Below are 16122 nucleotides of genomic sequence, written 5' to 3' on the forward strand. Positions count from 1 at the left end.
CCAAAACGTAACCATTATAAATTTTTACATACTGAACCGTAACCGTCCATGCTTAAATGTCAACGAAATTTGTTGCAATAATTCGGATTTTTTATAAATATATTGATATTTTTTAAAACAAAAATGTCTTAACCTCATCCCTTTTCATTCATTATATGCCTTAATTTTATACTATTTACTTTTTTTAAAATTCTCTTTTTAAATCCCTTATTTTGCCCTTTTAATTATATGGTGCTAGCCGCAAAAAAGAGAAGAAAAGGTAATTAAATTATTTTATTTTTTTTCATGGGGATTCGGAATATTTTTTAAAATAAGATTCCGAATAAAACGTGGGGATTCTATATCTTGAATCCCCACGTTGGGATTCCAAATCCCACATGATTCCATATCCCAATACGTCAGTCCTAACTTCTGAGAACTTTACTATAAAGATTGCAATAGGAATTTTTTGATCCTCCTTTCTATCTGATGATAATTTGATTTTTTTTTCTCTATCTAAAAGTAAAATTTCAAGATCATCAATGCTGCTATCATTATTATTATCACTATAACCTATAGGTATTGTCGTAGCCTCCAATATATTGTAAATAATGTAGTTTTGCTTATGCCATAAATCCTTAAGATGATCTTTAGCCATTTGTTTTTGCTCAATACTCAATAAAACTTGTTATCGAGGGTCTAAATATATGGAAGTGTATGCAATACTATTTTGCAAATATTGTTGCTCTCTAATTTTAATGTTTTCTAATATTTCGTATAAAAAGGACTGTAAATTTTTCTAAATCTAATTGTCATCTAATTCATATGCCTTAAAATCAAATAAACATAATTGTTCCGATTGTAATCTTAATATTGTTATTTTTAAAGGAACTAATACACTAGTAAGGCCCTTTATTTGGCACCAATCATCTTCCGACAAAATGACTTCACATGCTCCTATAATAAAATCATTACAGAAATCTTTCAAACTTAATAATCGTTCTAGCATCATACAAATTGAGGACCAATGAGTTGTGCATTATCATTTAAATTAAAATATTATTACTTTACAAAATAATTCACTTTCAAAATAATCAACGTATTTCTATAACATAGCATATTAATAAATTTACATAATAAAATTTTATTACACTGGAAAATAATTTATGATATCAATCTCTAAATAAAATGGAAGTCCAGGAAGAAAATTGAAATAAAAACGCGAAGATAAAATAAATGATTCCACTAAAAAAATTAATAAAATTTAAAAATATATATATTATTTTTAAAAAATATTTTTATTTTTAAAAATTTTTATGACACCTAGAATCCTTGGACCCTCCACTTTTAAAAAGGGTCCTGGTTCGGGTTCAGCCATAATACGAGGGTTCAGGATCCGGGATCGGGTTCACATCCCTCTGGTATATACTATAGTGATCTGCATCGGGCCTAATTTTTCAAGCCAGGCCCGGCCTGAAAATTTTTTTAAAAAAATTTTGCCGGCCATGCCCGAACCCTATATTTTATTAAAAAGATTTGCCGGCTCGGCCCGGCCCGAATTTATTTAAATATAAAAATTAATTTTTATAATTACTCAAAATAAAAGACATGTTATATGGCGTTTAGTTTCAATAAATAAAATCAAAAATTTTTATTTTTCATAAAAAATTCAATATAAAATTGGTAAATTTAGATATATTTAAAAAAATTTCTAAGGTCCGACCCGACCCGGCTCGAATTTTTTAAAAAAAATTAGGCCCGCGCCTGGCCCGAAGCCCTTTCGGGCCGGGTACGGCCGGGCCTAACTTTGCAGATCTCTTATATACTATCCTATTTTTTGACCAATCAATTCAGCAAAAATCCAAGTAAAATATATTACTGCTCTGACGTATCAACTGCACAATATAAAAACAAAAAATTTATAAATCTGTGTTATCATAATCAGATTTTGGTGTAGCAGCTGAATGACATTTTTCAATGGAAAAGGTCCCTGTGACGGCATTGGCGGAACATTAAAAGAGCAGCTCGTTCAAACCTTCAGCGCACCAGTTCTGGACACATTTTAACACCAGTTGATTTATATCAGTTTGCACGTCATCAGTAAATCATACAAATATAATCAATAAACAATACAATTTATAAGAGATTAAAATACACTAAAGATTCAATTTGCTTGCCTCATTTTAGGAACTCGGGAAATACATGATCAAGTTCCTTTGAGATTAAGTAAACTTAAATAAAAATATATTCATATGAAGAGGACTTTCAAATTAACAATATCTCAAATGCCGATAATTTCTCTATTGCTGATATTAAAGGATTCGTAACATATGTTTTTGACGATTTTTGGTGGTTAGCCACCTTACTAAAAAAGAATGAACTGAGGAGATATAATTTTCTTTTTACACCCCATAAACCATTACCATCCATCTTTTACCCCACAATTGAGGAAAAGATATGGTTGTCCATTAATCAAATAATAACCATCATAGATCCCACAACAGTGTCAGGACTTACCTACAAAATTCAATTAATAAGTGCAAAATGGGATAAGATTAAAACAAGTGTTTCTTTTAATTATTGTTTGTATATAAAATGTTAAAATACGTTTATTTTAAAGTGTATCGCCTTAACAACCATACCCGTATAGGGTGCTTCTTTACTTATTGTCTCCGGATATCATATTGGTTATATTTAATCAATTTATTTAATTTTAATGTCAATATAATACATATTTTTATTAAATATTTTATATTCTAAAATCTTATTAATATAACGCCGTCTATATTTTTTTTATTTTTTTTCTCTTTAGCTTTCACCTTTTCTGGTGGTAAGCTCCTTCAACATCTCTCTCCACTTTATATTCATACAATCTCTTTTATCTATTTTATACTTCTTTATATTGGCTCTAACTTTATGGCCCCATTGAAGTTTTGGCCTTCCTCTTTTACGTTTGCCCATCACTTCCAAACTTTCAACTTTATTTCCTATGTAGTTCATAGGCCTTCTCATTGTGTGCCCATACCACCTAAGTCTGTTTACCATTAACTTAGTCTTAATGGGCACTACCTTTAAACTATTTAGTATTCTTGTACTATGCACCTTATCCTTTCTTGTTACCCCAGCAATCATCCTCAGCATTCTCATCTCCATAGTTTGTAGACTTCTCTCGTCTGATTCTTTGGTTGGCCATGTTTCCGAACTATATAGAATAGTTGGTTGTACTATGGAACTGTAGATTTTTCCCTTTAATTTGTGTGGGATTCTTTTGTCAAATAGCACTCCAGATAAAGATCTCCACTTTAACCACCCTTGATTAATCTTATTCTTTATCTCTTTTTCTATTGTGCCGTTTGTTTGTATAGTGGAGCCCAAATATTTGCAGCTTTTAATTGCGGATATCTGCCAATCATTTATATCAATACTCTCCGTTTCATCTCCTCCTATCACCATATACTCCGTCTTTTCTCTATTTACTTTTAATCCGTGCGTTTCTAGGATATTTATCCAATTCACTAACCTTTCTTTCATTTCATCCTTGGATTCGGCAAGTATCACAATATCATCTGCAAATATCATATTCCACGGGACTGTTTGAGGTATAGACTGTGCTAATACATCTATTACTGTAATGAAGAGAAGTGGGCTGAGAGCCGACCCTTGATGAACTCCTTCGACTATTGTGAAGCGTGCTAAAGTACCTGCTGTGCTACGGACCATTGTTGTAAGTCCCATATACATATCCTGTATTATTCTTATATATTTTTCGGGAACTTTTTTGTGGCGTAGCGCCCACCAGATAAGTATTCTTGGGATTCCATCGAAGGCCTTTTCTAGATCGAGAAAGACCATGTTAAGCTTTTTGTTCTTTTCCCTGTATTTTTCACTCATTTTCCTAATTGCATGGATAGCATCGGTTGTTGATCTTCCAGGCATAAAGCCAAACTGTGTCTCTCCTATTTCGATTATATCTCTTAATCTTTTTTCTATTATTTTTTCGTATAGTTTTAGACAGTGTGACATTAGTTTTATGCCCCTGTAATTTTGACAATTGTGTGGATCCCCTTTATTTTTGAAGATAGGAACTAGATAGCTCTGCCTCCATTTTTGGGGAACCTCTTCATTTCCAAGTATTTTATTGTACAGATTTGTGAGGAGATGTATTCCATCATCTCCTAGTGCTTTAATGCTTTCTATTTGAATATCGTCTGGACCCCTAGCTTTGTTGTTTTTCATATGCTTGAGGCATGTGATTATTTCTTGTTCTGTTATAGGTTGTACAAGGTTTTGACAAGGCGAGTGTTCATCGAGATGCAATATGTGGGAATTAAAGTTGAGAAGCTCCTGAAAATATTCTTTCCATCTATTCATTATTTCTTTTTCCTTTATTATCAATTTCCCATCTTTATTTTTGATTACTTTCGGAGCTCCGTTTATATCCCTAGAGTTCTTTTCTCGCTGTTTGGCTAATCTGTATATTTTATTTTGCCCTTCTTTGGTATGTAGATCTTCGTACATGTCATCGTATGCCATAGATTTGGCCCTAGCCACCGCCTTTGTAGCTAATCTCTTGGATTTTTTGTATCTTGACTTGTCATCTGCATTTTTGGATTTGTACCATATTTTATAAAGGGCTTTTTTCTCCTGTATAGTGGTTTGTACCTCTTGATTCCACCACCATAGTTCTTTGTGTGATTTGTTGCCTCCTCTTGTCAAGCCTAGCGTCGATTTTGCAGTGTCTATTAATCTGGATGAAAGGTCTGTCCAGATTTTTTCACTGACTTGTGAGCAATTTATTGTTTCAATGTTTGCATTGATTGCAAAGGCATCTGTCATTGTTTTTAATTTGCCCCATTTGATGCATGGTTCCAGTTTTATCTTATTTTGAGTGGATTTATTTGAGATTTGTAAATCGATGATTAGTAGCTTGTGTTGTGCGGCGATATCTTCTCCTGGGATGACTTTGCAGTCTATTACATCTTTTAATCTTCTGCGAGAGATTAGCATGTAATCTATCTGTGTTTTCCTAGTACCACTTTCATATGTTATTAAATGACTGTCTTTTTTCCTATAGTAGGTGTTGGTTAAGGTAAGGTCGAAGGCTTGCACAAATTTCAGTACGTGCTCTCCTTCATCATTTCTTTCTCCGTATCCAAAACCACCATGATGCCTTTTGTATATCTCTTGCTTTCCCCACATGCGCATTTAAGTCACCACCAATTATGACTAGGTCATCCTTAGGGATTTCCATTACAGCTTCATCAAGGATAGCTCTAAAGTCGTCTTTCTCTTCTTCCTTGCAACCCGTTTGAGGAGCATATACTGATAGGATGTGTAGTATTGATTGACCAATGCAGAGTTTTATCTTCATTAGTCTATCAGAGATCCTGTTGACTTCTACTACTGAAGAGGTTAGGTCTTGGCTGAGGATGATGCCGACACCGTTCCTATTGCTAACAAGTCCATTATAGTACAATTTATACCCATCTCCAATCATCAAAGTTTTCTGTCCTTTCCATTTCGTCTCTTGTATACACGCTATATCAACTTTTCTCTTGTTCAACATTGATGCCAATTCTCTCGTCTTACCTTTAAGCGTCCCAATATTCAAACTTGCCAGTCTTGTCTTCTTTGCTTTGACCTTTACTTTATTTTTCACAGGATGGAGGTCTACACCCTGCGCGTCGCATGGAGGGAACGCCCTAGCTTTCATATTCATATTTTCATTTGTGTCCTTCATTTGTTTATTGGACAGGTATCCTTAGCACCCGGCTGTCCAGGCCTGTCGGTGACCGGGGTGTCATCTCTAAGCTCCGAAATTCATCATACCATATGTCTTTACACATCAGTCATCGAAGAAAAACTTGAAAGTTTTTATGGTTCTTACCAGGATTGAACCCGCGTCCTTGTTCATACTCGTGTTTCCAAGCCTACATCTTACCCATTAGGCCACCTCGGCGATATAACGCCATCTATATTAGCTTTTTTTATTGATAAAATTAATAAAAATTTTAATAAAATTAAAAAAACAAAAATGGATATCGAGATTTTTTGTTAAATCTTTTAATATAAAGGTAATAAACATTTTTAGAGAATATCAACACCCGAAAAATATCCCTTCCTAACAATGTTAATTTTTTATTTTTACCGGAAATAATGAAACACATATTTTTAAATTTTTTTTCGATATTTTCCAACGTTAAATTTTAAGGGCTATAAAATGATATTAAATATGTAACTCTATCTTAAGTATTTTTTAAAAAAAACAAGATTTAATGAACACGCACTTCGCGATTTTCGACTTTGAATGCGTATATCTTTGGATTTGGTTGAGATAGCACTCTAAAATTTTGATTTTATTAACATTTACAACATAAATAACTAACATGTCAAGTTTCATTTAATTTTAAGATGGTCTACTTTTTTTTAAATTTCCTTAAATTTGTTTCATTCGATACATGCAATTTATTTATAAAGAGCGTTGTTTTGAAGATACATAGCGTTGAGGATAATTTTTTAAAATGATCTTAAAACTAATAAATGGAATATGTTCTAATTTATTTAAAGGGCTGTTGGATTTCAAATCAGAATTAAACCTAATAATTTACTAAGATCAAAGGATATTATTTATTTTTAAGTTTTTTTCAGAAATCACTAAATCTATTTTTTTATTTTGCTTTATTTAGGCATAATCCATGGGTTGGCTGGTAATACAGCTCTTAATTACCAGGCTAACGATATTAATCAAAATAGTGGTGGATCCATTGACGAAAGTTATAAAATTTGCATTAAACATATTTTTGCTTTATCTTTACTCTTATAAATATAATAACTGATTAAATTTGGGAAAAAAATTTGCAATGTGATCTACTCCTTCAGTAACCTTTTCCAAGAAATTCTATCAAAATTTTATTTATTATAATATCTCTTTTTTACCATCTATTTTTTCCTGGTTTGGCAAGTCTGTTAATTGACCTATCAACTTCAGTCAGTTAACAGGAAGAGTATTGGCTTGGTTAAATACTCTAAAAAAAATCTGAAGAAAAATAAAAATATGTTTGATAAAATAAAAAACGATATAAATACATATGATCACAATGCTGCTTATTTATTGGATCCACAATATCAAGTGAAGCATCTTACTAGTAGTGAGGTAAGAGTATATCTTAACTTAAGATTGATTAAAAATATTAGTGTTGTTAAATTACCTAACTTTGACCATCTCTATTGTGGCTTACTCAAGCTTTTAGCCTTAAAAATGAATTAAGTCTCTAAGCTGAGTCTCAACTTGAAGATTAATTGGAATATTTTTGGTTAAAAACATGGTTACATTGTTTTATAGTTGACTAAAGTTAGGTAGTTTAACAACACTAAAAAATATTAAAGAAATTAATGATATTGAATATGAATCGGAACAAGACTCTGCTATGGAGGGCGACATTTACTATGGAATGAATTTAAAAAATATTATAAAATTAATATTATAGATTCATTTTACTATTATATACAAAATAAAGTTAGTATTGACTTATAAAACATTTATTTGAATTTAACCATATTTGACCAGTCAAATATCTTTCAATTAACCGAATAGTATTTGATTAGTCAAATACCCAACCCTGATTTTTTCTATACTAACCTGCATAATTTTTCTATTTTCTTACCCTATTAAAAATAAAATTTATCACTTCACCTTGTATGTTATCAACTATTACATTTTTTATAGCATTCTCATCTTCAATATGTCAAATAATTTTTTTAGAGATCAAACTAAAACTTTGGACTGACTCACTTTAGTCGATAACTTTTTTAAAATTTTGATAGCATTTTGCATATAAGAGATATTATTAGCCTGCATTAAATTCAAAATTAAACTTTCTTTAACTAATATCAGAGTTGTTAAAGGATCTACAATCCTAGATTCGATATTTATTTTAAATTGATCTTCTTTAAAAATCAGTGAGTGAGAGATCATTTTGTTAATGAACGATTCTTTAAAAAATTTATTTTATACTTTTTCATAAAATGTATAAACGAAATAAAAAAATTCTCTTTCCATCATATTTTAGCATCCACCATAATTTATATTAATTTGCCACTCATTTTTCGTTAAATCTTAATCAAGACAACATTTATTCACGACATGAGTTATTTCACAAGTTTTTTAAATATTGATTGATAAAATAAATAATTTTTAGATTTATATCTTATGAAGTTGAAAATGCAGATCTAGAAGAAATAACAATTGTTAAAGTGGGGATAGAGAAAATCATAACAATGTAAATTAAAACCTTTATTTTTCAGCTTCATAAGTAATTTGCCTTAGAAACGAAACTGTTAAAAAAATTAATTTTTTTTAGTAATACCAAAAATTTTGCACATTTTCTGATCATCATTTTTTTTAAAAACAACTAATTCTTCTTCTTCTCCGTTTTATGGCGATTTCCAGGTTTACCCGGGTAGATTAGTTTTCCCTCTGATTTTTCTTTTCCATTTTTGACGGTCCTGAGCATCAATATTTGTAAGATTCATGCTTCTCATATCCGCCGCTATTACATTTGTCCACATCTTGGGTCTTCCTCTAGGTCTTGATCCTCCTACATCCATCATTGTGCAACTCTTTACCCAGTCATCTTTTATCATACGTTCCACATGCCCAAACCATCTTAGTCTATTTCGTCGCATTACCATTCCAATCATTTCTATACCCAATCTTGCTCGCAATTCCTTGCTAGTTTTTCTCTCTCTCAGAGATACACACATCTATTTAATCATCCTTATCTCTGTTCTTTCTAATTTGGCTTCGTGAGTCGCCTTCATTGCCCATGTTTCGCCGCCATAAACTAAACAACTTCTCACACAGCTTACGTAAACTTTCCCCTTTAACTTCAGAGAGACTTTTTTATTTGTAAGATAGACGACATCTCTCTGAACTTCTTCCAAGCTTGTCTGGTACCTAAATAACATAACTTATCCACTTTTTCTAGGGTTAAACCATTGCCAATATCCAGATCATTCTAGGTTATCATTATTATGTATCCCTTTAATGCATGTTCTAATCAAACTTCTTTTTTTCCCGCTACATCTATTATGTACCCATTTCTGGCATCTGGTGCATTGGATAGAATTTCTAGCAACTCCTTTCCCACATACACCACAAGGCCACTTACAGTATTCCTCCATCTTTAGATTTTCCCCACCAATCATCATCTTTGTCTTTGATGCATACATTTTCAGACCCTTTGCTTCCATAGTCATCTTATCCCCCATTTCTTCCTCACTGTTTGCCATTAATATCAGGTCATCTGCATATAATAGCTCCCAGGGAAGCCCTTCAAAAGGATCACCTTTCCCCTTGTATACTGGGATAATTATACTTCTTCGCCAGTTCTCGGGAATAGTTCCTTCTGTAACAATTTGATTGGCTAAATTCATTAACCATTCAATCCGTAAATCATCAGAACCTTTAAACATCTCTGATACCACCATCGTTAAACCCGATGCCTTCCCTTTTTTTATCTTTTTCACCTCTCTTTATCTCGTCCTTGCCAAATTTACACCCTGGACCTTCTACCTTTGCACAACTAACATTATTATCCCATTCATTTTCTTCATTCAAAAGTCCTTTCATTTAAATATTCCAGGTGTTCTTAATACCACTACTATCAATCACATTTTTCCTTCCATTTTTCAAACACTTTACACCTATCACATCCTGCCTCTTTTTTGACATCTGCTTTGCCATTCGAACCATATTTCCAATTCTATCAGCGCATTCCATTTCTTTAGCAAACTCGTGTCTTTTTTCTTCTTGAGCCTTCGCTATTAATTTCTTAGCATTTCTTTTAGTCATCTTGTAAATATCGTTATCACTATTTTCTTTGCTATTATACCATACTTTGAAACACCTCCGTTTCTCATCCACAGCCTTCGCTACCCCCGGGTTCCACCATCAAGTCTCCTTATGTCTAGGCGGCCCTTTTGTCCATCCACATACCTCCTCAGTTGTCATCACTTAAGCTTTCTTCATGGCTTCCCACTTGTCATTTACCCCAGATGCTTGTGCCACCTCCCCCTCCCTAATCGCCAATGTCATATTAATTCATATCAAAAATTCAAGATGAATTTAAAATATTTTTTAAACATAAACTTAAACCCATTTCATTGGTTACTCGCCCAGTTACCTTCTAATTTCGGCGGTTTAGTTGCCACTAATATTTTATCCTTACATCAATTATCCAGATTAACAAACAATTTTATGATTTCAGGCCCATCTTTTATTAGATGACGCAATTAACAAATGGAAGACTAATGTCCCTTTAACAATCATATACCACATCGATCATCACGCACAAATAATTTTTCACACCTATAATTTCGAAATAAATTCACCTTTAGATTGCATTCAACATCTTCAATCAACTGATAGACTTGGCGGCCACCAATGCCTTGAATCACTCCCTAGTCGTAACTTTGGTAATCTCTTATCAGGCGAACAACTGAGAGTAGCCATTGGTTATGTCTAGATTGTGGCATCATGCTTGTATTAAATGCAAATCACCCGTCGATTTAAAGGTTAGGCACGACCTTATTGTATATTTAGTCAAGGGCGACACCAACGCCATACAGCAATAAACCATGTAAGAAATTGAGCTTTAACAGCTGCCCACATTCTAAACCATCGTGAACCCACAAATTTATCACGGTTTAAGACCTATTGGCAAGACAACCATACCTTAGACCTCATGTAAATCACTAATATGGTACTACACATGTGTCTCTTTGTTCCCTATAAATACCATCCCACTAATACAGGCAGAACTAAAAAGATTAACAAATACAAAAATTTTACTAACTTCATATTCACTCCTATAGTTACTTTTACAAATGATCATTTTTCGCCATTAACATATATAAAAAATCTAGGCAATATAATATTGCTTTTTACAAACGAAGCCAGAGAATTGCGCTAAAAATCGAAATTGAAATTTTTAGACATAATTATGGTTCCTTTTTGAACTCAATTATAAAATTGTATTTTTAATTATGTAGTTTTTTTTTAATTTTAATTTTTATAGTATTTATTGTAAATTGTAATCGTTTTAAATCAAAATAATAGTAAAAAAAATTTAAAGACGTGGGCATTTAAATAACATTAATTTAGAAAATTATTAAAGGCTAATTTAGAAAATTATAAACAAATATATTATTATTTCAAGTTGTGTTATAAAATGATAAAATCGTAGTTGTTATACAATTATATCATAGTTTCATTGGTGTAGACAGGGGGGGGGGGGTTAGAATTGAAACCTCCCTTCTTTCATTGAAAATATGATTAGGTAAAATTTTGCTTTTTCATAAAACGTATATATTGAATATAGAATAAAATTTGCTTTCATTTCTTTTAAATTTTTTTATTTCTATAGAATCTTCTCAAAAATTTTTTCTTTTATTTATACAAGTGTATGGAAAAATTTTATTTTATAATCAAATTTTCACATAAAATTGAAAAATGGGACGTTTCCCAAAAACGCTATAATTCTTATGGTTGTAATAAAATCAATCTGACAAGTCGTGACCCTTTATGATTTTCGACCTTTCAGCTAATATAATTGGGTCAATGTTTAGGTTAGAGGAAATCATTTTTCGGAAATTAAATCTTATTTTATTTACAAATAAAATATCATGCAATCAACCTAATATATTGCTAATTAATCTCATTTATGATATTATATTTCAAATCATTAAAACTAGGAGGCTAAAATTTCGGATTCGATGTCTGCTAATAAAATTTTCATATTATCAAAGTTTAGAAAAAAGTCGGGTTGTAAAGTTATCGATTTATATAAAATTATCCTTATTTTTTTAATGAGATTATGAATTCCTATCTCTTTCCTAATACTGTCAACTGTTATCAAATTATAGAGACCATGCTTCAAACAATAATGCTTATAATCCTCCAATCTCATACATCTTTTAACATTGACCCTGCATCAGTGGCCATTATATTTTGTTTTTTATAAAAAACTCATCTTCACTCCTATCGATCTCAAATAATATCTTTTCACCAATATGTTTTTGCATCACATTTTTAATTGTAAGGGTAAAAATTAAAATCATCTATTTGATGGATTAAACTCGATATAAATCAAAGATAAAATTTATATTCAAATGTAGAAAATAAGTTCAATGTATAAACTATGGCATTTTAGAAATTTTTCACCCCACGCATCACCATATTAAAAATTGAAGGTGAGCCTGTCAATGCTGCTCAACTCATTTTGTAGAGCGGGATAAAAATTGCCGGCGGCTCACAGGCTTATTCAATACCTATACCAATTCGTTAGCGGCCAATACCTCCACTCCAATTCTGATTAAAAAATTATTTTAATATTTATTGAAGAAAAAATTGGACCTAATTATTGTGATAGCAATGTTTTGTTTATATTTATAAAAGGCATAGATATCTATTTTTTTTCTTAGGATTTCGAAACCGTTTTGAAAAGATTCAAAGGAGCTAGGTAATGTAGCTAGACAAAGTGGTTATCACCCATCAGCTAGGAATATTTTTGGCATTTTAATGACTCAGCCCTTAGAAGATGGTTATGTATATTATAAGAAGGGGTAAGGGATTCAATCTAAGAAACAATTATAAATTTTGCATATTTATTCACATATTGCCATCTTAAATAAAAGTATATTTAACCCCCATAATCTAATCAATGTTGATATAAAGTGGCATTTTATTTAATTTGTATACAGCTTTTATTCTGTTTAAATATAAATATTAAATTTCAAATACAATCCAATTTAAAAACTATTTGCATAATTGATGTCGGAAAAAGTTGAAATAATTGTTTATATATAAAAAAATATATATTCTAATTGACATTTCTGTGAAACAAAAGATATTTGTATTTTTAATATTTATTTTTCTGGTCGGAAACATCTTACAAGCCCGACCGTCCGGAAAATTTTATTTCAATGTTTGAACACAACCCGAGGCTCGGGTCGAGTATTTATACAAATTTTTATAAACAGATACAGGTTCCTTATTTATAAATTTGAAAAATATTAATATTTTTTATTATCTTATCTCTAGTATATTTATTTCTTACGTTATTTTTTTAAATTGTTTTTTTTTTTTAAATTTCTTCTTTATAACTTTTATGGTATTATATAAATATGATGAATTTCGGAGCTTAGAAATGACACCCCGGTCACCGACAGGCCTGGACAGCCGGGTGCTAAGGATACCTGTCCAATAAACAAAATGAAGGACACAAATGAAAATATGAATATGAAAGCTAGGGCGTTCCCTCCATGCGACGCGCAGGGTGTAGACCTCAATCCTGTGAAAAATAAAGTAAAGGTCAAAGCAAAGAAGACAAGACTGGCAAGTTTGAATATTGGGACGCTTAAAGGTAAGACGAGAGAATTGGCATCAATATTGAACAAGAGAAAAGTTGATATAGCGTGCATACAAGAGACGAAATGGAAAGGACAGAAAACTTTGATGATTGGAGATGGGTATAAATTGTACTATAATGGACTTGTTAGCAATAGGAACGGTGTCGGCATCATCCTCAGCCAAGACCTAACCTCTTCAGTAGTAGAAGTCAACAGGATCTCTGATAGACTAATGAAGATAAAACTCTGCATTGGTCAATCAATACTACACATCCTATCAGTATATGCTCCTCAAACGGGTTGCAAGGAAGAAGAGAAAGACGACTTTAGAGCTATCCTTGATGAAGCTGTAATGGAAATCCCTAAGGATGACCTAGTCATAATTGGTGGTGACTTAAATGCGCATGTGGGGAAAGCAAGAGATAGCTACAAAAGGCATCATGGTGGTTTTGGATACGGAGAAAGAAATGATGAAGGAGAGCACGTACTGAAATTTGTGCAAGCCTTCGACCTTGCCTTAACCAACACCTACTATAGGAAAAAAGACAGTCATTTAATAACATATGAAAGTGGTACTAGGAAAACACAGATAGATTACATGCTAATCTCTCGCAGAAGATTAAAAGATGTAATAGACTGCAAAGTCATCCCAGGAGAAGATATCGCCGCACAACACAAGCTACTAATCATCGATTTACAAATCTCAAATAAATCCACTCAAAATAAGATAAAACTGGAACCATGCATCAAATGGGGCAAATTAAAAACAATGACAGATGCCTTTGCAATCAATGCAAACATTGAAACAATAAATTGCTCACAAGTCAGTGAAAAAATCTGGACAGACCTTTCATCCAGATTAATAGACACTGCAAAATCGACGCTAGGCTTGACAAGAGGAGGCAACAAATCACACAAAGAACTATGGTGGTGGAATCAAGAGGTACAAACCACTATACAGGAGAAAAAAGCCCTTTATAAAATATGGTACAAATCCAAAAATGCAGATGACAAGTCAAGATACAAAAAATCCAAGAGATTAGCTACAAAGGCGGTGGCTAGGGCCAAATCTATGGCATACGATGACATGTACGAAGATCTACATACCAAAGAAGGGCAAAATAAAATATACAGATTAGCCAAACAGCGAGAAAAGAACTCTAGGGATATAAACGGAGCTCCGAAAGTAATCAAAAATAAAGATGGGAAATTGATAATAAAGGAAAAAGAAATAATGAATAGATAGAAAGAATATTTTCAGGAGCTTCTCAACTTTAATTCCCACATATTGCATCTCGATGAACACTCGCCTTGTCAAAACCTTGTACAACCTATAACAGAACAAGAAATAATCACATGCCTCAAGCATATGAAAAACAACAAAGCTAGGGGTCCAGACGATATTCCAATAGAAAGCATTAAAGCACTAGGAGATGATGGAATACATCTCCTCACAAATCTGTACAATAAAATACTTGGAAATGAAGAGGTTCCCCAAAAATGGAGGCAGAGCTATCTAGTTCCTATCTTCAAAAATAAAGGGGATCCACACAATTGTCAAAATTACAGGGGCATAAAACTAATGTCACACTGTCTAAAACTATACGAAAAAATAATAGAAAAAAGATTAAGAGATATAATCGAAATAGGAGAGACACAGTTTGGCTTTATGCCTGGAAGATCAACAACCGATGCTATCCATGCAATTAGGAAAATGAGTGAAAAATACAGGGAAAAGAACAAAAAGCTTAACATGGTCTTTCTCGATCTAGAAAAGGCCTTCGATGGAATCCCAAGAATACTTATCTGGTGGGCGCTACGCCACAAAAAAGTTCCCGAAAAATATATAAGAATAATACAGGATATGTATATGGGACTTACAACAATGGTCCGTAGCACAGCAGGTACTTCAGCTCGCTTCACAATAGTCGAAGGAGTTCATCAAGGGTCGGCTCTCAGCCCACTTCTCTTCATTACAGTAATAGATGTATTAGCACAGTCTATACCTCAAACAGTCCCCTGGAATATGATATTTGCAGATGATATTGTGATACTTGCCGAATCCAAGGATGAAATGAGAGAAAGGTTAGTGAATTGGATAAATATCCTAGAAACGCACGGATTAAAAGTAAATAGAGAAAAGACGGAGTATATGGTGATAGGAGGAGATGAAACGGAGAGTATTGATATAAATGATTGGCAGATATCCGCAATTGAAAGCTGCAAATATTTGGGCTCCACTATACAAACAAACGGCACAATAGAAAAAGAGATAAAGAATAAGATTAATCAAGGGTGGTTAAAGTGGAGATCTTTATCTGGAGTGCTATTTGACAAAAGAATCCCACACAAATTAAAGGGAAAAATCTACAGTTCCATAGTACAACCAACTATTCTATATAGTTCGGAAACATGGCCAACCAAAGAATCAGACGAGAGAAGTCTACAAACTATGGAGATGAGAATGCTGAGGATGATTGCTGGGGTAACAAGAAAGGATAAGGTGCGCAGTACAAGAATACTAAATAGTTTAAAGGTAGTGCCCATTAAGACTAAGTTAATGGTAAACAGACTTAGGTGGTATGGGCACACAATGAGAAGGCCTATGAACTACATAGGAAATAAAGTTGAAAGTTTGGAAGTGATGGGCAAACGTAAAAGAGGAAGGCCAAAACTTCAATGGGGCCATAAAGTTAGAGCCAATATAAAGAAGTATAAAATAGATAAAAGAGA

General features: G+C 32.5%; 1 protein-coding gene across 1 annotated transcript in view; it reads left to right on the top strand.

Moving 5' to 3' along the window:
* LOC135931252 (importin subunit beta-1-like) overlaps nucleotides 1-16122 on the top strand; it is a 90961-nt gene that overhangs the window by 60938 nt on the left and 13901 nt on the right. The window contains exon 19 of the mRNA XM_065468226.1: nucleotides 6666-6752. Within this exon, the coding sequence (XP_065324298.1) occupies nucleotides 6666-6752 (87 nt within the window). The remainder of the gene's footprint in view (nucleotides 1-6665; nucleotides 6753-16122) is intronic.

The sequence above is a fragment of the Gordionus sp. m RMFG-2023 genome, chromosome 1 (genome assembly GCF_954871325.1).
Source record: "Gordionus sp. m RMFG-2023 chromosome 1, tfGorSpeb1-WG-v2, whole genome shotgun sequence".
NCBI lineage: Eukaryota > Metazoa > Nematomorpha > Gordioida > Chordodea > Parachordodidae > Gordionus > Gordionus sp. m RMFG-2023.